We start from the raw sequence: 20,412 nt of genomic DNA, 5'->3' as shown, positions 1-20,412 counted from the left end.
GAGTTTGCCGGCGCTATATAAATGAAGATTTTTATTATATCATTATTCTTTCTTCTTTACACGTTGCTTCTCCTACTGCTTTCTCACTAACTGAATATCCTACTTCCTGTCGGTGGGGTGTACACTGCAGAGGAGGAGCTATCTTTTTTATTTGCATAGTGGCAGCCTCCTAGTGGCAGCAGCATACACCCATGGTTCCTGTGTCCCCCAATGAAGGCTCCGAGAAACAGATTTTACGGTAAGCAACCAAAAATCCTGTTTTTTTACATTTTACGCTGGTAACCAGGGTAAACATCGGGTTACTAAGCGCGGCCCTGCGCTTAGCAACCCGATGTTTACCCTGGTTACCCGGGGAGCTCGGCATCGTTGGTCGCTGGAGAGCGGTCTGTGTGACAGCTCTCCAGTGACCAAACAGCGACGCTGCAGCGATCGGCATCGTTGTCGCTATCGCTGCAGCGTCGTTTCGTGTGAAGGTACCTTTACAAGTGGAGAGGCAGTGGGAAAAATGTTCTTAGTTATCTGGAGTCCGTCTGGTGGAGGTGTGAATTGTATCCATGTAGTGACTCATAAATCCAAGTGTTAAATTGAGTCCTAGTGTCAACGAATTAAACATATTCATTAGTTTGTATTCCCAAATTTTTCTTTCCCTGTGGTCCTTAAAATTACCTTTTAGTATTAAGACTTTTAAGTCTGTCATACTGTGTCCAGGTCCAGAGAAATGTTTTCCCACCTGTGTGTCCATTTCATTCCTGATTGTGTGTCTGTGTAGATTCATCCTAGTTTGTAGTCTTTGCATAGTTTCCCCAATATAAATACTTCCAGGGCACCTTGTACATTGTATCATGCACACCACGTTGGAGGATGTACAAGAAAAGGGATCCATAACCTTATAGTCCTGATTAGTGTTTGGTACACGGACTATATCTGTTGTTAATATGTGGGGACACGTTTTGCATTTTTTATTGTTACAGGGGAATGTGCCAGTCACTGATGGTGATGAGAGGACACTTCTGACAAGCAGATTCCTTAAGTTAGGGGGCTGTTTATAGGAGAGAAGTGGTAGTTCTGGGAATATGTCTTTCAATTTGTGATCCCTATGGAATATGTGTTGGAGATCAGCACCAATTTTCCTTAGGATGCTCATGTGGGGGTTGTATGTGACCACAAGAGGCACCCTGTTGTTATCCTCTCTCAGTTTGTAATCCAGGAGGCTGTTTCTTGGGATCCTTGTAGCCCTGTGGATCTGCTCATCTATTACCAGTGGATGGTATCCTTGCTGTAGGAATGTATTCCTCAGTGATCGCAGCTGTAGTTCCCTGTCTTTGCTGTCTGAACAGATCCGAATATATCTGAGCTTGACTGTAGATGATGGATTTTTTTGTGTGTCTTGGATGAAAGCTGTTCCATCTAAGATAAGCCGGACGTCTGGTGGGCTTGTGGTTAATGGATGTCTGTATGGCATTGTCCTTGATGTGTATGGTCATGTCCAGAAAATGTATTTGGGTCTTTGAAACGTTGAGGGTGAGCTTGATGGTTGGGTGGAACTTGTTGAAGTTATCGTGGAAGGTGAGTAGATCATCTTTTGAGCCTGTCCATATTATTAGCAGATCATCAATGTAGCGGAAATATGCAAAAGGTTTAACAGAGCAAGATGACAAAAATTCTTCCTCTTTCGCCATAAATAAATTAGCATATTGTGGGGACATTTTGCTTCCCATGGCGCTGCCCATACACTGTTGGTATAAATTGTTCCCAAAAGAAAAATAATTGTGATGGAGCACAAACCTGATAAATTGCAGTGTTGGTTCTGTGGCTAGATTGTTCTTTTGAAGGAAATATTTGCATGCTGCAATTCCATCCTCATGAGGAATGTTGGAATAGAGAGACTCTACATCCATGGTGGCTAGTAGCGTGTCCTCTGGAAGTGGGCCCAGCGCTGACAATTTGCAAAGAATATCCGTGGTGTCCTGGATATAGCTGGGTGTGCGCCTCACCAAGGGTTTCAGAATGTTCTCCACCCAACCTGAGATATTCTCAGTTAAAGTCCCAATACCAGAGATGATGGGCCTCCCAGGATTACCTTCTTTATGTATTTTAGGCAACATGTAGAAGGTACCTGTTTGGGGATTGTCTGGTATTAGTTCCAGCAGTGAGGATGAAGTGGAATTAAATCCATTGATGATATGTGTTAGTTCCTCTGTGTATTTTTTGGTCGGATCTCCCTGAAGTGGAATGTAGTATTTTATATCCAAGAGCTATTTATACACAAAGGCATTGCTACATCCAGCGGGAGCTTTAACACATCCCCATTCCCACACCGTGATTCTCCCAGCTCAGAGGCGGGAAGTCTCACAACATAGTGTGACAGGGGAGAGCCTGACTTCAGGTGAACTTTTAGGGTATGTGCACACGTTCAGGTTTTTTCATGGTTTTTTTAACGATAAAAACGCTATAAAACCTCATTAAAAACGCATACATTATGCATCCTATCATATAGAATGCATTCTGCATGTTTTGTGCACATGATGCGTTTTTTTCCGCGAAAAAAAAACGCATCGCGGTAAAAAAAGCAGCATGTTCATTAATTTTGCGGATTTTCCGCGTTTTTCCCGCTATTCTATGCATTTGGAAAAAAACGCACAAAAAACGCGTCAAACGTGAAAAAAACGCATGCGGATTTCTGGCAGAAATGTCCGGTTTTTGTCAGGAAAATTTCTGCAAGAAATCCTGACGTGTGCACATAGCCTTATTACTAAATTTGTAAGGCAATGTTTTACTTTTCCTAATTATAAATATTTGAGAGGGATTATATTTTAACCTCATTACCACAAACTTTCCCGGGAGGTGATCGATGCTAATACAGTTTGACAATATATTCATCTTTTAATGAAATTAAGTGAACCGGAGATATTGAAAAAAAAAAAACAAATTATCCGTAAAGTTTTAACCCCTTCATGACCTTGGGATTTTCTTTTTTTCCATGTTTGTTCTTTGCTCCCCTCCTTCCCAGAGCCATAACTTTTTTATTTTTCCGTCAATATGGCTATGTGAGGCCTTATTTTATGCGGAACGAGTTTTACTTTTGAATGACATTGTTGGTTTTACCATGTCGTGTACTAGAAAACGGGAAAAAAATTCCAAGTGTGGTGAAATTGCAAAAAAAAGTGCAATCACACACTTGTGTTTTGTTTGGCTATTTTGCTAGGTTCACTAAATGCTAAAACTGACCTGTCATTATGATTCTCCAGGTCATTACGAGTTCATAGACACCTAACATGTCTAGGTTCTTTTTTATCTAAGTGATGAAAAAAAATTCAAAACTTTGCTTTAAAAAAAAAAATAAAATTGCGCCATTATCCGATACCCGTAGCATCTCCAGGGTAGGGTTTATTTGATGTTTTTAATAATACCATTTTGGTGCAGATACGTTCTTTTGATCGCCTGTTACTGCATTTTAATGCAATGTCGTGGCGACAAAAAAAAAACCTTAATTTGGGCGCTTCAAATTTTTTCCTCGCTACGCCGTTTAGCAATCAGGTTAATGCTTTTTTATTGATAGATCGGGCGATTCTGAACTCGGTGATACCAAATGTGTATAATTTTTTTTAAATTTTACTTTGAATGGGGCGAAAGGGGGGTGATTTAAACTTTTAGATTTTCTTCGTATTTTTTTAAACAATTTTTTTTTTTTTAACTTCTGCCATGCTTCAATAGTCTCCATGGGAGGCTAGAAGCTGGAACAACTGGATCGGCTCACAGCAAGCCGGCATCAACAACCATACAGGTCTTAAGGAGACCTCAGGTTGTCATGCCAACGCATTGCTGACCTCTGATTATGTGACGGGGGTCGGCGATGCGCTCATTTCGGGCCCGATGGCCGGAAGCGGTAGTTAAATGCCACTGTCAGCGTTTGACAGCGGCATTTAACTAGTTAATAGCGGCGGATGAATCGCGATTCCACCTGCCGCTATTGCGGGCACGTGTCAGCTGTACAAAACAGTTGACATGTCACGGCTTTGATGCGGGCTCACCACCGGAGCCCGCATCAAAGCAGGGGAACTGACCTCGGACGTACTATCCCGTCCGAGGTCAGAAAGGGGTTAAGGATGCACTAATAGCAGAACATTAGATTGTAGATGTTACTGCTCCCTCTGACTCTCGTCAGTGATTTTCTTCTGCCGGTGCCTCTGTGCACACCGCCGTAATTATGGGACTTCGTGTAGGTGGACAAACACTTGAGGGATGTAGTTATCCCCTCGTCTGCCCTCTCATGTATTTTGGCCTGTGTTCTTTTTTTTTTTTCCAATCAGAATTACACTCTTGACTGCACATGTTTGAGCAGCTTTATTGACTGTTGTCACTTTTCCAACATCACCTGCTTTCTTCACTATTTTTCGATCCATGATTTTTCAGTAATTTTTTCTTATTTAATATATATATCTACTATATAATTGTCTAAGGGTCACTTCCGTCTTTCTGTCTGTCTGTCCTTCTGTCTGTCACGGATATTGATTGGTCACGGCCTCTGTCAGTCTTGGAAATCCAAGTCGCTGATTGGTCGTGGCAAAACAGCCTCGACCAATCAGCGACGGGCACAGTCTGGAAGAAAATGGCCGCTCCTTACTCCCCGCACTCACTGCCCGGCGCCCGCATACACTGTACGGTCACCGCTCACACAGGGTTAATGCCGGCGGTAACGGACCGCGTTATGCCGCGGGTAACGCACTCCGTAACTGCTGCTATTAACCCTGTGTGTCCCCAATTTTTTACTGTTGAGGCTGCCTATGCGGCATCAATAGTAAAAAAAAATGTAATGTTAAAAATAATAAAAAAACCAAAAAACCTGCTATACTCACCCTCCGTAGTTCGCCGAGCCGCTGGCGCCGGCCGCTATCTTCCGTTCCCGGCGATGTATTGCGAAATTACCCAGAAGACTTAGCGGTCTCGCGAGACCACTATGTCTTCTGGGTAATTTCACAATGCATCCTGGGAAAGGAAAATGGCGGACGGCGCCAGCGTCTCAGCGGAGCTTCGGTGGATCCCAAGCGTCGGTAACCGCTTCCTGGATCCAGGCGCCAACGGAAGGTGAGTAACTATTTTTTATTTTAATTTTTTTTTTTTTTTTTTAACAGGGATATCATGCCCACATTACTATATACGTGGGCTGCTCAATATACAACGTGGCCTGCGCAATATACTACATGGGCTGCGCAATATACTACATGGGCTAGGCAATATACTATGTGGGCTGCGCAGTATAATATGTGGGCTGCGCAGTATAATATGTGGGCTGCGCAGTATAATATGTGGGCTGCGCAGTATAATATGTGGGCTGCGCAGTATAATATGTGGGCTGCGCAATATACTATATGGGCTGGGCAATATACAACGTAGGCTGGGAAATATACTGCGTGGCCTGCGCAATATACTACATGGGCTGTGCAATATACAATGTGGGCTGCGCAATGTACTGCGTGGGCTGCGCAATATACAACGTGGGCTGTGCTATACACTACGCATACATATTCTAGAATACCCGCTGCGTTAGAATTGGGCCACCATCTAGTGTATATATATATATTTAAAGATATTCTTTTAAATTAAAGCAGAAAAGGCTCCGCTGTTTGTTGTGCTTACTTGATTGCATTGGGTCCATTAGGACCTGTGCAGTGTGTTATGACTAGTGATGGGCGAATATACTCGTTACTCGAGATTTCCCGAGCACGCTCGGGGGTCCTCCGAGTATTTGTTAGTGCTCGGAGATTTTGTTTTTCTTGCCGCAGCTGAATGATTTACATCTGTTAGCCAGCATAAGTACATGTGGGGATTCCGTAGCAATCAGGCAACCCCCACATGTACTTATGCTGGCTAACAGATGTAAATCATTCACAAATACTCGGAGGACCCCCGAGAATGCTCGGGAAATCTCGAGTAACGAGTATATTGTCTCATCACTAGTTATGACCCCATCTGGGAACCTAAGCGATGGCCTTCTCTCAAGCACATGTGGACTCCGCAGGACCTGCACTCTTCACCTTGTTACATTAAACCTATCATGGAAACAATTGTGTGATCTGGAAACCTATTTTTTTTTTTTTTAAATCTGAAATCACTAATGATCGCTGTAGGTCCTGATGATCAGCAACAGATGACCACGGCTTACATTCCCTGCGCTGACCCCAATAGGAGAAATGTGGTATTGCATGATGCTTTTATAAATTTGCAGACAACCATGTACATTTTGAAGGGGCTGCGGTGCATCGGAAGTGACAAAGATTTTGTACACGATGTTCCGAGTGGTGCGGCAAGTTTTCTCTTTTTTCACTTGTATGGTAGATCGCCTGCTGTATCATTCATAACCTCTGCTCAATATTTGTAGTTTTACCCCTCCTCTTACGTTGCTGCCCCTCCAGCCTACGGGCTCATTCACACTTACCGTTTTTCTACGTACGAGAAAGATGAACAGATTATTTTGATACGGGAGGTTGATTAGGAGGGTCATGTGTTTTTTCCCATTTGTGGAGATATACAAAAAAAAAAGTTTCTACATTCTCAGCCTGTGAAAATAAGACCAAACTTTGATGTCTTCGGAGTGTGGTCCATTTTTTTTTTTTTTTTTTTTCAGAGCCATTGACTTTTATTGCCAATTTTTGATCTGACCCTTGGATCAAATTTAGACGTGTCTTAGATTTTTTTTCACCAACTGATCGGCCTAAGAATAAGAACTGACATCAGAATGTCTCCATAGACTATCACAGGTACAAGTGCGATCCACGGAAAACACTCGTATGTGAAATTCAGACGTCTGAATGAGGCCTTATTTTGATGACATATCCAATGATTAGCTCATCGAAAGTGGAGTCCTGGAAAAACCTTTCCGGAGTTACTCTTCTAGGTGACATGATGCATTGAGATAAAGATGTACTGTTACATTTCCTTGCAGGTAACTGAAATTAGGGCAGGAGCCTGATTCCTGATTGTGGACCTTATTCTGGAATTGGGTGATGTCCCTGTGCCGGTTTTCTTGGCTGCGATTCCAATGCGTTTGGTGTAAGCGGCTCATTCCAACAGAAAAGCGAAAATGTCCCATCACCCCGAGCCACTGCTACTTTTACATTAAAAGTTTTTCCTTGCAAACATTTCACAGAAGAATCTTTATTATTTTCCTACAAGTCTCCTTTTTTTATGACTCGCATCTTGGGCACGGAGAGCGTGCAGCATTCAGCTGGGTGCCTCTCGCTGACAAAAGAATGGAGGATTGATGTGTGGAAGCGTAAAACTGTACACAATGCGGGCCACTGATAACTCATTTGTCTGTTTTAGAAACGGAGATTCGGAAATGTTCCTTTCCACAGTGGCAGTTTCCTTGACTTTGTACTTGGCTGGTTATAAAGCAGCGCCTGGAGTGAGACGTCGGAGTTCTTCGTGTCGAGATTTCTGACTTTCAGAGACGTTAGACCACATATCAAGGGTCGTCGGATGGCATTGAATCATAGCACCGCCATCATTATTACTGATCCCAACCATAAAACATTAATCCCGCTACTTTTAATCAAAACCGGTTTTGTCTTGTCGCACGCTTCGCCTCCAGTGATGTCTCTTAATTTTTCATTCTTAATGGAATGTTTTGGGATTCGGTGAATTGCTGCTGGTTTCCGAAAACAAAGGCTTTTTTTTTTTGTCTCCTTGAGAATAACGAGGCGAATGTGCGTTATGTGAAGCTGGATTATTTTAACCTTTTTTAAAAGCAGTTTTTTTTTCTTAAAAAAATTTTTTTTGTTGTAATATATTGCTGAATTATTTTTAAGGGTTTATACATACATATTTAAAGGGGTATTCCAATCTCCAAGATCCTATCCCAATATGGAGTAGGTGTAATAATATTAGCAAATACCTCCAATTAGAAATGTAGTATAGTTCTTCTGATTCGCTGTGTCTTTCCTCATGTGCACGCATTGAAGGTCCTTAGATATCCACAGTTACGACCACTCATATGGTGAGTTAGCTAGTTGCTAGTGGTCGTAATCTTTATTTCATGGACTATTGGTGACTTGCTAACAGCAGGAAGAAGAAATGACTATTGCCCACATTTAAGGAATTTGAAAGGGAGGGTGTCTGCGCCTATGGTGTGGTCAAACAATTAAGTGCACCTCCCCACCTACTTGTTTTCCCTCTACCTCCCCTCTTTGGCAGGTCTGGTTGCATAGAGCCAGAGAATGGTGGAGATGGGTGGAAAACAACTAAGTGGTAGCTGCATCAAGCGCCTACACATGGTGTGAACAGTCATTCTCTGCTGACAGTCCCTTTAAACAGGAGCGGTCATCATGACTTCACCTGTTAAAGATCTGACCATAATGACCCTGTTCTACTGATTTAATGGATAACTGTAGTGAAAGAATCCTTAGCCTGGTTCTTGTATAATTCACCGTAGAAGTTTTGGTCCAATAGCCTCTTTGTGCATCGGGGGGTGACTGTGGGTAGGGTCTCCGGCTGTACCGTGGCCTCTTCGCATTTGTATGAACCTCCTTTAAATTTCATGCTCTTGCCACGGGCCTCACTTGTGAAAATTCATGTCCAGGCAATCGCCAGCAAAATGGCGCTCATATTAACCTTACAGTATCCAGCAAAATGGTGCTGCTGGAGGTACATGCACAGATTGAAATCTGTTTATCATTGAGCCGAGATCCCATGCTACTAATGGCACCATTTTGCTGGAGAACGCGGGTAAATGAATGTGCGCAAGTTTTAAAAAAAGGAGGCTCGTATAAATGTGGAGGGGCCACGGCCTACCCATTTTTCTAGTACTGGTATCCATTAAATCAGCATGACAGGACCATTACGACCATACCTTTATTTTAATAGGTTAAATTGCGGTGGTGGGTTCTCTTTAACTGGGTTTGTCAACTTGTTCGGCTCCTCTGACTACCTGCTCTACCTGTAGCAATTCACCCCTGAAGGTTGACAGCTCACACCACTGGCACGTGCATACTCTTCCGGGTCGCTCACACTGCGAGAATTGGCGCATCCCACCAGCTTCAGAGCGCCACGAGCCGGCTGTAACGCTTAGAGCCTTGTTGCAACGCACGGTCCTCACCTAGGTAATCGACCCGGCTAGGATTATAAGTAGTGTTGAGCATTCCGATACTGCAAGTATCGGGTATCGGCCGATATTTGCTGTATCGGAATTTCCGATACCGAGATCCGATACTTTTGTGGTATCGGGTATCGCAACAACATTAATGTAATAATGTGTAAAAGAGAGAATTAAAATAAAAAATATTGCTATACTCACCTCTCCGACGCAGCCTGGACCTCAGCGAGGGAACCGGCAGCGTTGTTTGTTTAAATTTCGCGCTTTTACTTGGTTACGTGAAGTCCCGGTTTGTGATTGGTCAGGGCGGCCATGTTGCCGGGACGCGGACCAATCACAGCAAGCCGTGACGAAATTACGTCACGGCTTGCTGTGATTGGTCCGCGTCCCGGCAACATGGCCGCCATTAACCAATCACAAGCCGTGACGTCACGGGAGGCTGGACATGCGCGTATTTTAAAAAGCGCGCGTGTCCAGCCTCCAGTGACGTCCCGGCTTATGATTGGTCCGCGTCCCGGCAACATGGCCGCCATTAACCAATCACAAGCCGTGACGTCACGGAAGGCTGGACATGCGCGTATTTTAAAAAGCGCGCGTGTCCAGCCTCCCGTGACGTCACGGCTTGTGATTGGTTAATGGCGGCCATGTTGCCGGGACGCGGACCAATCACAGCAAGCCGTGACGTAATTTCGTCACGGCTTGCTGTGATTGGTCCGCGTCCCGGCAACATGGCCGCCCTGACCAATCACAAGCCGGGACTTCACGTAACCAAGTAAAAGCGCGAATTTTAAACAAACAACGCTGCCGGTTCCCTCGCTGAGGTCCAGGCTGCGTCGGACAGGTGAGTATAGCAATATTTTTTATTTTAATTCTTTATTTTACACATTTATATGGATCCCAGGGTCTGAAGGAGAGTTTCCTCTCCTTCAGACCCTGGGAACCATCAGGAATACCGTCCGATACTTGAGTCCCATTGACTTGTATTGGTATCGGGTATCGGTATCGGATTGGATCCGATACTTTGCCGGTATCGGCCGATACTTTCCGATACCGATACTTTCAAGTATCGGACGGTATCGCTCAACACTAATTATAAGGTGTCTGGTCACCTGGGCAATGAACTCTACCCTATAAAATTAAAAATCCCTCTCTTTAGAATGAAGATTTTTAATCCGGGATAAGTTTTAATTTTTTTTGCAAGCACTTTTTTTTACCTCTTTATAAACCTGTGAACGCAATTCAGTGGGGTTTGCAGCAAATACAAAATGTTGCTAAATGAACCCTACATGGTAAATTGTGTAACATAGTAATATAGTCCCCCATCTGCTGCCTTTTGGGTACTAGATATATCATTTCTGGTCCTGTGCTCAACACATCAGCTACCCAACTCTTCACGTGAGTGAAGGTGCAGGCTTACAGCTATCTTCCATTTCTAAGCCAGCCCCCTTCTATGTATAGAGGGCAATGCTCCTATTTAGGAGGAGTCTTTGCTTCCAAGTATTGGTATTTACCGCTGTACAGCAGTTTTCTCTGATCTCTCCTTGCATTATCTTCTATTGCAAACCAAATGTCTGATGAAGGTCTAAGAGCAAGGCCGAAACGTCACTGGCATTTTTTCTATGGATTGCATCCAGTTAATCAACATTAAAAAAAAAATTCTTGAGCGCTGATTGCTACATTGGCAGTAACATTGAGGACTCGCCGTATGAAAGCACACATGACGCGCTGCAAGATTAGAGCCTAGTCCTACATATCACGCAGCATGGGAAACCAGCCTGTCTTGATTTCAGTTATAGATTGAGCCGTATGTAATCCAGACTTTTTCTAGTATCCAGGTTTACTTTCAGTTTTGCAGACTTATAAGGTTTTTGGGAAAAAAAAATAACAGTTCTGTCTTTTCTAAATGTTGTTGGATCCCAGGAGGAAGGTTGGTGTCAGAACCCACCATGGCATCAGATGTGAGCGGCATATCCTTTAAACCAACATTTGACATCTCCACTTGATATAAACCTCCTTCATGTTTATAGCTGTTAGAATAAAGGAAACGCTGCTTCACCTCTGATTATGTGAGTGGGTTCTGTCGTTGACTTTTGTTGGGATCCTGTAATAAAATTATAGGTGAGATGGCCCAAGCTCATCAGGTAACACTAGCGTGCATTCCGCGGCTTTTCTAGGTTTTCCTTGGTTAAAAATGTTGCTGTTCCTCTGTTACTCCTGGAATTGAATGCATTAGTTGATAATTCTTCTTATTGATAATTATGTTCTTTAGTGCCTGATTGTACACAGATGAGCCGGCTTTGGGTCTGTAAATTCAGGCGATCATTTCTCAGTGGATGATCGATGGTCTGAATTCTGGGGTCTCCATTGATTCGGATGGTGATCCCTAGATGTGATCAAAACGGTTCACAGGACCCTGGTCCAGAAGCCACATTGGTAATCCAAGGCCGCTGCACCAGAGCCCTCGTTCCTGCCAGTATTCCCAGAACTTCTGCTTTGTAGGCCCAGCACAATGGCGTGCGTCATGCTTCAATGATGACATTGCAACCGGCCCACTAATCAAAAGAGGTGTTGGTGATGCCGACCAGGAGGAGGAGATGCGCAATGCTCTTGTTTGGAGACCATAGACTACTGACATAGTTACATAGTTACATAGTTATTAAGGTTGAAGGAAGACTGTAAGTCCATCTAGTTCAACCCATAGCCTAACCTAACATGCCCTAACATGTTGATCCAGAGGAAGGCAAAAAAAAACCATGTGGCAAAGAGTAACTCCACCATGGGGAAAAAAATTCCTTCCCGACTCCACATACGGCAATCAGACTAGTTACCTGGATCAACGCCTTATCAAGGAATCTAGTGTATATACCCTGTAACATTATACTTTTCCAGAAAGGTATCCAGTCCCCTCTTAAATTTAATTAATGAATCACTCATTACAACATCATACATCAGACATGGCTGCTACACTAGGGTCCTGATAATCTTTTGTGTTTTTTTTCCCCTCAACTCTAATGGTTCCAAAGTTTCGCATGCAAATGGAACTGTGGTGAGCACGTGTGACTTCTACAAACAGCTTCTCCATACAATTGAATGGAGCAGTGGTGAGTACGTGTCACCACCACTCCATTCGTTTCTATAAACAGCTTCTCCATACAAAAGAATGGAGCAGTGGTGAGCACATGTGACGGCCACTCCATCCACTTCAATAAACAGCTTCTACATACAATTGAATGGAGCAGTGGTGAGCACATGTGACGGCCACTCCATCCACTTCAATAAACAGCTTCTACATACAATTGAATGGAGCAGTGGTGAGCACATGTGACGGCCACTCCATCCACTTCTATAAACAGCTTCTACATACAATTGAATGGAGCAGTGGTGAGCACATGTGGCGGCCACTCCATCCACTTCTATAAACGGCTTCTACATACAATTGAATGGAGCAGTGGTGAGCACATGTGGCGGCCACTCCATCCACTTCAATAAACAGCTTCTACATACAATTGAATGGAGCAGTGGTGAGCACATGTGGCGGCCACTCCATCCACTTCTATAAACGGCTTCTACATACAATTGAATGGAGCAGTGGTGAGCACATGTGACGGCCACTCCATCCACTTCTATAAACAGCTTCTACATACAGTTGAATGGAGCAGTGGTGAGCACATGTGGCGGCCACTCCATCCACTTCTATAAACAGCTTCTACATACAATTGAATAGAGCAGTGGTGAGCACATGTGGCGGCCACTCCATCCACTTCTATAAACGGCTTCTACATACAATTGAATGGAGCAGTGGTGAGCACATGTGACGGCCACTCCATCCACTTCTATAAACAGCTTCTACATACAGTTGAATGGAGCAGTGGTGAGCACATGTGGCGGCCACTCCATCCACTTCGATAAACAGCTTCTACATACAATTGAATGGAGCAGTGGTGAGCACATGTGGCGGCCACTCCATCCACTTCTATAAACGGCTTCTACATACAATTGAATGGAGCAGTGGTGAGCACATGTGAACGGCCACTCCATCCACTTCTATAAACAGCTTCTCCATACAATTGAATAGGGCATTGGTTATTCATGCACCACAACTCCGTCCACACAGGACATTTTGGAGTCCTTTTCTCTGGATCAGTGGGGTTCCCAGAAATGTTATTCTGGCAGATTGTCTTTTAATTTCCTATTAGTGGCGCCTTTTTGTCTTCCCTAGATGTAGAAATAATTTGCATTGCCTAGATCTGTATCTCGTCCTGTAATCAAGTGGTGTGTGTGTGATTTGGCTGATATAATAATCCGTATTAAGATTTTTCTTATTAATATTGTTCATGCCAAAGGCTGAAACGCGTTGTTGTCTGATGATGGATCCCGGCTTACAAGCAGACACAAGCCAGTAGGCACAGTGGTAGACCCCCTCCTCCCCCATTATCCTCTTAAGAAACCAATTATTTTCCGATAAATGAAACCTCCATGATACTCTCCAGCTCAGAAATTGCTTACAGCTCTGGCGTCTGGCTCGGTCCCATACTGAAAGGGCCCACGGTGTGCTGAATGAGTCAGGAGTGGAGTCCGCAGGCACCCAGCAGACACGACACTGCCGCGCCGGCTCAATCCTTGCCTTTCCCTCATTCTTTTGCCTTAATATATTTTTTATCTTTTGCAGCTGTATAAGCTGGAGCAGTTATCACAAAAACCTACTGGCCAGCAGTGATTACGAGGGGACGGTGATTCTCTGGGATGGCTTTACAGGGCAAAGATCCAAAGTCTACCAGGTAACGTTTAATATGCCGGCTGCCGACAGATGTCTATGGCGGCTTTCCTCTGTAGTGGTGGCAGCGTCTGCTCCGCTTACACTAGGAAATTGTCACGACACAACCCATCCGCTGCCTCTGTATTCTGTTATTTAGACCCCGGGGGAGAAAACCTATCTGTGCTAAAATGCATGCTGTGCTGTTTGTTTTTTTATTTTGTGATAACCTGAGTATTTGCGCTCTTTATTATTTTTTTTTCTTTCCGTTCTTCGTATCCTAATATAAAAGAAATGCAAAGTCAGAACCGCCGGTGGTAAAGAACTCTGCGCCGGCAGAACTTCCCTCTAATGGGATTTAATTCTACAAAATAGACGGACGGACCTTACAGAGACTGGAAATGCAGCCAGTGTTATATAAGCAGGTCTAGCAGAGGCGAGGTGGTGATATGGGAGAGAAACTAGCTAGATTTCTTACAGCAACCAATCACAGAGCAGCTTTCAATTCTCCTTGACCCTTTAAGATGTGAAATGTGCACTGTGATTGGCGTGCGACATAGGGAGCAGTAAAGGGGGGGAATTATAATGTGATGGTCGTGGATGGGGGGGGCGTCAATCATCAAAGTATAAAAAGTGTTTTTGTGATAAATACTGGGATGTTTTGCTTGAGATAAACATGTTAGTGATGCAATGTGGATCACTAACAAGACATTGGAGGGAGTTTAATAGCAAAAAATGACGTGACAGGTGCCCTTTAAGAGAGATCAATAACTCCCCTCTCTCTGCATTTGTAAAAGCAACAGCAGGAGGTGCGGCCATATTGGTTGTCACTTTTTCTTTTTTTTTTTAAATTGATGTCTCAGGGACAAGTGATCAATAACCAAGTGTTACTTGTGCCATCTTTTTTTCATAAGAAAATAATATGAAAAGCGACAACCAACGTAGCTGCACTCGCCGATGTCAGCAGGAAATTACAAAATCTCTGCAAGCGAAAAGACGTAATTGCCGAATGTTGATTTCTGCTCCTCCGTCTCATTCCCTAATAAATGACTGTTCCATGTGATGGACGTCCGTCCTTCTGCCGCGTGTTAGATTTTTTCCTCGTACAACTGTATTGTAATATATCGGGCGAAAACAAATCCTAAACTGTGACCGTCCATAATAATACACGTAGCGGCTCAGCCTCCTAAGAATCCAGGACCCAGTTGGCGTCTGCTTGCCAGACACCATGCAGATGGGTCCCAGTGCCGGACTGGGTAGGCAAAGGCCCACCGGTAACATTGATTCTTGGGGCCACTGTTCAGCTACGTGCTAAACTAACCTGACCCTATTATACAGGTTTACTGTTGCTTCTATGTAATATGAACTTGACTAGCTTGTTTAATGAATGATGAGGTTATACCATTTTCTGCCAATTATTAATCAAGTGTAATAGCACTACTTGTTCGCACACCTTCCTAGGGGCGGCCTACCGGAGGATTCCACTGTTGTTCTCCTTTGCGCCAGTCCAAGTCTGGGTTCATGTATGGTGGACTTTGTGTCTTGTACTGATATACGCAGAAGGCGATCACAGGGGGCCAGGTGCATTTACAAATTGAGTACGGGCTTGCTAAATTTCAGACTTATATCAGGTTTATAAGCTTTTCTGTGTCTACAGAATATTTCCATACATGTATCTGCAGAGCTTCAGCATGGCTTTGGCCTTCTCCATCTTCACTGGTTTGTTATGAAAGCCTCTTGAAACTATTCACAGTATATGCATTACCGTCTCCCAGTATCTTCCCTCATGGAAACTTTTGAGTTTTGCTCATTGTTCTGCGTCTTTTAAAACTTTGCTTCTGTCTCATCTTGAAAAAAAAAAAAAATAGGAACATGAAAAGAGATGTTGGAGTGTGGATTTCAACCTCATGGACCCCAAACTTCTAGCGTCTGGATCCGATGATGCCAAAGGTTAGTCACTGCTTTTGCTAGTGGTCAAAGAACATAGCCCGTGCCTCACTATACATGGTTCAAAATATTACATGGTTGTCAAAGTTCTGTGTCAGGTTTTATGTTAAATGGATGCTTTTAAACTTTTTTTTTTTTTTTTTTAATTTTCCATATCATTATTGAAAAAAATAAAATCTAAAATTTTTCAATTTTTATATTGACCACTAGGCCTTCCGCTTTTTTTCTCTGTACAGATATTGCAGCAATCCTATTATCACAATCATGATTACAATGACTAAACTCTCCATATACAGTATATAACTCTGGAACCACCATCCACAATATGCAATGTCACAGCTCACCTCGTCGTCCTGTACAATAACTGATAACACCTCTATAACACAGAATCCACCATTCACAATAGGTGATATCACAGCTCACCTCCTCCTCCTCCTCCTCCTGTACAATGACTGATAACACCTCTATACACAGTAGATAACTCCGGATTCACCATCCTCAATAGGTGATGTCACAGCTCACCTCCTCCTCCTGTACAATGACTGATAACACCTCTATATACAGTAGATAACACAGGATCCACCATTCACAATAGGTGATATCACAGCTCACCTCCTCCTCCTCCTCCTGTACAATGACTGATAACACCTCTGTATACAGTAGATAATACAGGATCCACCATTCACAATAGGTGATATCACAGCTCACCTCCTCCTCCTGTACAATGACTGATGACACCTCTGTATACAGTAGATAATACAGGATTCACCATCCTCAATAGGTGATGTCACAGCTCACCTCCTCCTCCTGTACAATGACTGATAACACCTCTATACACAGTAGATAACTCCGGATTCACCATCCTCAATAGGTGATGTCACAGCTCACCTCCTCCTCCTGTACAATGACTGATAACACCTCTATACACAGTAGATAACTCCGGATTCACCATCCTCAATAGGTGATGTCACAGCTCACCTCCTCCCTATCCACAGGATCATTCACAATACAAGATCACTTCTAATGTTCATGTGTCCAACAGTTTACGATTCCTTCACCCTAAGCCTAGTGGCCAGTTTGTTTTTCATATCACTATCTATATTACAATGTAAAAAATAATGTAAAAAATCCCTGTTTTGAGCAGTAGGTTTTGTGATTACATATTCCTTTTAATCTGAAAGGTACAGCACACATGAGGATGTCGCCCACAACTGGATGGGCTCCGTAATTCTCTTTTTATCCATTAGATTTTATATACAGCCGTCATTCTAGGCTACTTGATAATTTGGGTATAAATTGATTTGGCTTCTCTAATTTTAGGATTTATATTAATAATCTGTACAGCTGGAAAATCTACAAAACTGGCCTTCCAGCTGTTTTATACCACAGGGCGCTGGAGTAAAATCTTAATAACAAGCCGACACTTCCTGGTACATTCGGGGCACCTTTACCATTTTTTGTACCAGAAAGTAAAACTTACACGTGTTGCGCGAATGCATATTTGCTCCTAATTTACTCCAATTTTTGGCATAAAATTCTAGGCATTCAGCAAATCAGCTGAGGTCCCTCCTCTTAATAAAACGTTGCCCACTTTTAAAAGAAAAACAGGAAAATCCTAAATTTTAGCACAATGTTTCATCACACCCCATTACTATGTGCTAAGATGAGGGGAAATGTAAAGGACTGCATACATTAGCATTTCTGCATAATATGACTGTGATAAACGGGATAACTTTTCATGCTGCATTCGATACAGAAATGCCAATTCCATCAATAGGGTCATTTGCTGCATGCCATCGTAGAGGCAGATAAGTGGGATTTTTGTTTGTTTTTTTATTTAATGGATGGTCTATTTAATCTGCAGCTTGGCGTGTATTAATGGGGCAGTACTTAGAAAATCTTTATTTCCCATACTGATGGACCAGCGGGCTGTTGGCTTCATCGTCAATGGAGGAAGCGTCCTGTGGTAAAGTTTAACAAGCCTGCAGTTAATGATGCAGATAGCCACAAATGAAGGCTGACCCCCTGGGGGTTACGAAGAGTTAGAGTGAAGGTTCACTTATGAGGATCATATTTGGGGAATTGCACAATTTTATGTATGTTGAGATACTTGTGTGTATGTATGTGTGTGTGTGTGTGTATATATATATATATATATATATATATATATATATATATATATATATATATATATATATATATATATATATATATATATATATATATATATATATATATATGTGTGTATGTATATGTACATACATATATACATACATACACATACATACACACACGCGCGCGCACACACACACACACACACACACATGCATGCAGGTGCTTCTCACAAAATTAGAATATCATCAAAAGTAAATTTATTTCAATTCTTCAATACAAAAAGTGAAACTCAGTCATTACAAACAGAGTGATCAATTTCAAGTGTTTATTTATGCTGATGATTATGGCTTACTGCCAATGAAAACCCAAAAGTAATTTTCTCAGAAAATTAGAAGAATTAACAAAAAACGCCTGCAAAGGCATTCTAAGCATTTAAAAGGTCCCTTAGGCTACTTTCACACTAGCGTTAACTGCATTACGTCGCAAATCCGTTTTTTTGCCGAAAAAACGGATGCGTCAAAAAAGTGAAAAACGTATGCAACGCATACAGCATTTCGACGGATCCGTCGCAAATCCGTTAAACGTTTCCGTCGAAAATACTGGATGCGTTGCATACGTTGCATACGTTTTTACCATCCGTTGCATCCGTTTTTACGACTGATCCGTTTTTAAAAGGGAGGCTCCCAAATTTGATTGGCTACTGGAAAATATGGAAAACTATATAGTTACTGTTTTTACAGCCCATCTTTGAGGGTTTTAGTTTTGTGGCAGCGATGGAAGGTGTTCTTGTGAGCATTGCTAGTTTGGTTACCGACATTATCTTTGAGACGAATCGCCTGGATATCATAGTGCGGGAGAAGGAGGCGGCAGCGGAAAAACGGAGGATGCTTCTGCAGCAACGGAGACGGAGGCGACTCTGGATACATCCGATTAATGAACTACGGATGATGATAAAGGGATCCAAACCCTAACCCTACCCCTAACCTCACCCCTAACCGTTTAATGAACATTTTCTGACAGTCATAGTGCCACGTATTTCAGTGCCACGTATTTCAGTGCCACGTATTTCAGTGCCACGTATTTCAGTGCCACGTATTTCAGTGCCACGTATTTCAGTGCCACGTATATCAGTGCCACGTATATCAGTGCCACGTATATCAGTGCCACGTATATCAGTGCCACGTATATCAGTGCCACGTATATCAGTGCCACGTATATCAGTGCCACGTATATCAGTGCCACGTATATCAGTGCCACGTATATCAGTGCCACGTATATCAGTGCCACGTATATCAGTGCCACGTATATAAGTGCCACGTATATAAGTGCCACGTATATAAGTGCCACGTATATAAGTGCCACGTATATAAGTGCCACGTATATAAGTGCCACGTATATAAGTGCCACGTATATAAGTGCCACGTATATAAGTGCCACGTATATAAGTGCCACGTATATAAGTGCCACGTATATAAGTGCCACGTATATAAGTGCCACGTATATAAGTGCCACGTATATAAGTGCCACGTATATAAGTGCCACGTATATAAGTGCCACGTATATAAGTGCCACGTATATAAGTGCCACGTATATAAGTGCCACGTATATAAGTGCCACGTATATCAGTGCCACGTATATAAGTGCCACGTATATCAGTGCCACGTATATCAGTGCCACGTATAACCACGTAGTTATAGTATTTATAGTACGTGGCACTGAAATACGTGGCACTTATATACGTGGCACTTATATACGTGGCACTTAAATACGTGGCTGGCTGGGGTCTTGTGGCTGGCAGTCTTCTCTCTGGGTCTTGCTGGCATATGTGGGGTTGAAGGCCCAGGCCAGGTTTATATAGATTTGGGGGTGTCTGGCCAATTGGCAACAAAATCCAGCTTCTGAGCATGCTCAGTGCAAAAAAACGTATTGCAGCGCTGCATTGCGTCGTACGACGTGTCCCGACGCATCCGTCGCTCATAGGCTTCCATTGTAGCCAACGACGTATGCCACAGGATGCGTCGCGACACGTTTTTTAGGCGGAGACAAAAAACGTTACAAGCAACGTTTTTTGCCGATGACGTGTGGCCAAATTTCGACGCATCCGTCGTAAAACGGACACGACGTATGCCAATCCGTCGCAATACGTCGCCAATACAAGTCTATGGGGAAAAAACGCATCCAGCAAAAACTTTTGCTGGATGCGTTTTTTCTGAAAAAAGACGTTTTGAGACGTAATGCAGTTAACGCTAGTGTGAAAGTAGCCTTAGTTAGGCCTTTTTTACACATCCATGTCTCCGGTACATGTGGTGACAGTTTTAACACGTACCAAAGACACTGACACACGTAGACGCATTCAAATAAATGGGCCTGTGCACATGTCAGTGCATTTCCACAGACCCTGTGCGTGGGCAAAACACGCTGACATGTCCGTTTTTTACCGTCAGCACGGGCTGCAAAACGTCCCTCACACGGAGAACACACACTGATGTCATCCGTGTGACACGCA

At 43.0% G+C, this 20,412-nt stretch overlaps 1 protein-coding gene across 1 annotated transcript in view; it reads left to right on the top strand.

The window, feature by feature from the left end:
• Positions 1-20,412, top strand: part of COP1 (COP1 E3 ubiquitin ligase) — a 189,457-nt gene that overhangs the window by 83,234 nt on the left and 85,811 nt on the right. The window contains exons 13-14 of the mRNA XM_077278443.1: positions 13,761-13,869; positions 15,713-15,794. Of these exons, the coding sequence (XP_077134558.1) occupies positions 13,761-13,869; positions 15,713-15,794 (191 nt within the window). The remainder of the gene's footprint in view (positions 1-13,760; positions 13,870-15,712; positions 15,795-20,412) is intronic.

Source organism: Ranitomeya variabilis, chromosome 8 (genome assembly GCF_051348905.1).
Source record: "Ranitomeya variabilis isolate aRanVar5 chromosome 8, aRanVar5.hap1, whole genome shotgun sequence".
Classification (NCBI taxonomy): domain Eukaryota; kingdom Metazoa; phylum Chordata; class Amphibia; order Anura; family Dendrobatidae; genus Ranitomeya; species Ranitomeya variabilis.
The sequence above is the reverse complement of the archived record's forward strand: the minus strand, read 5'-3'. Positions and strand labels throughout refer to the sequence as shown.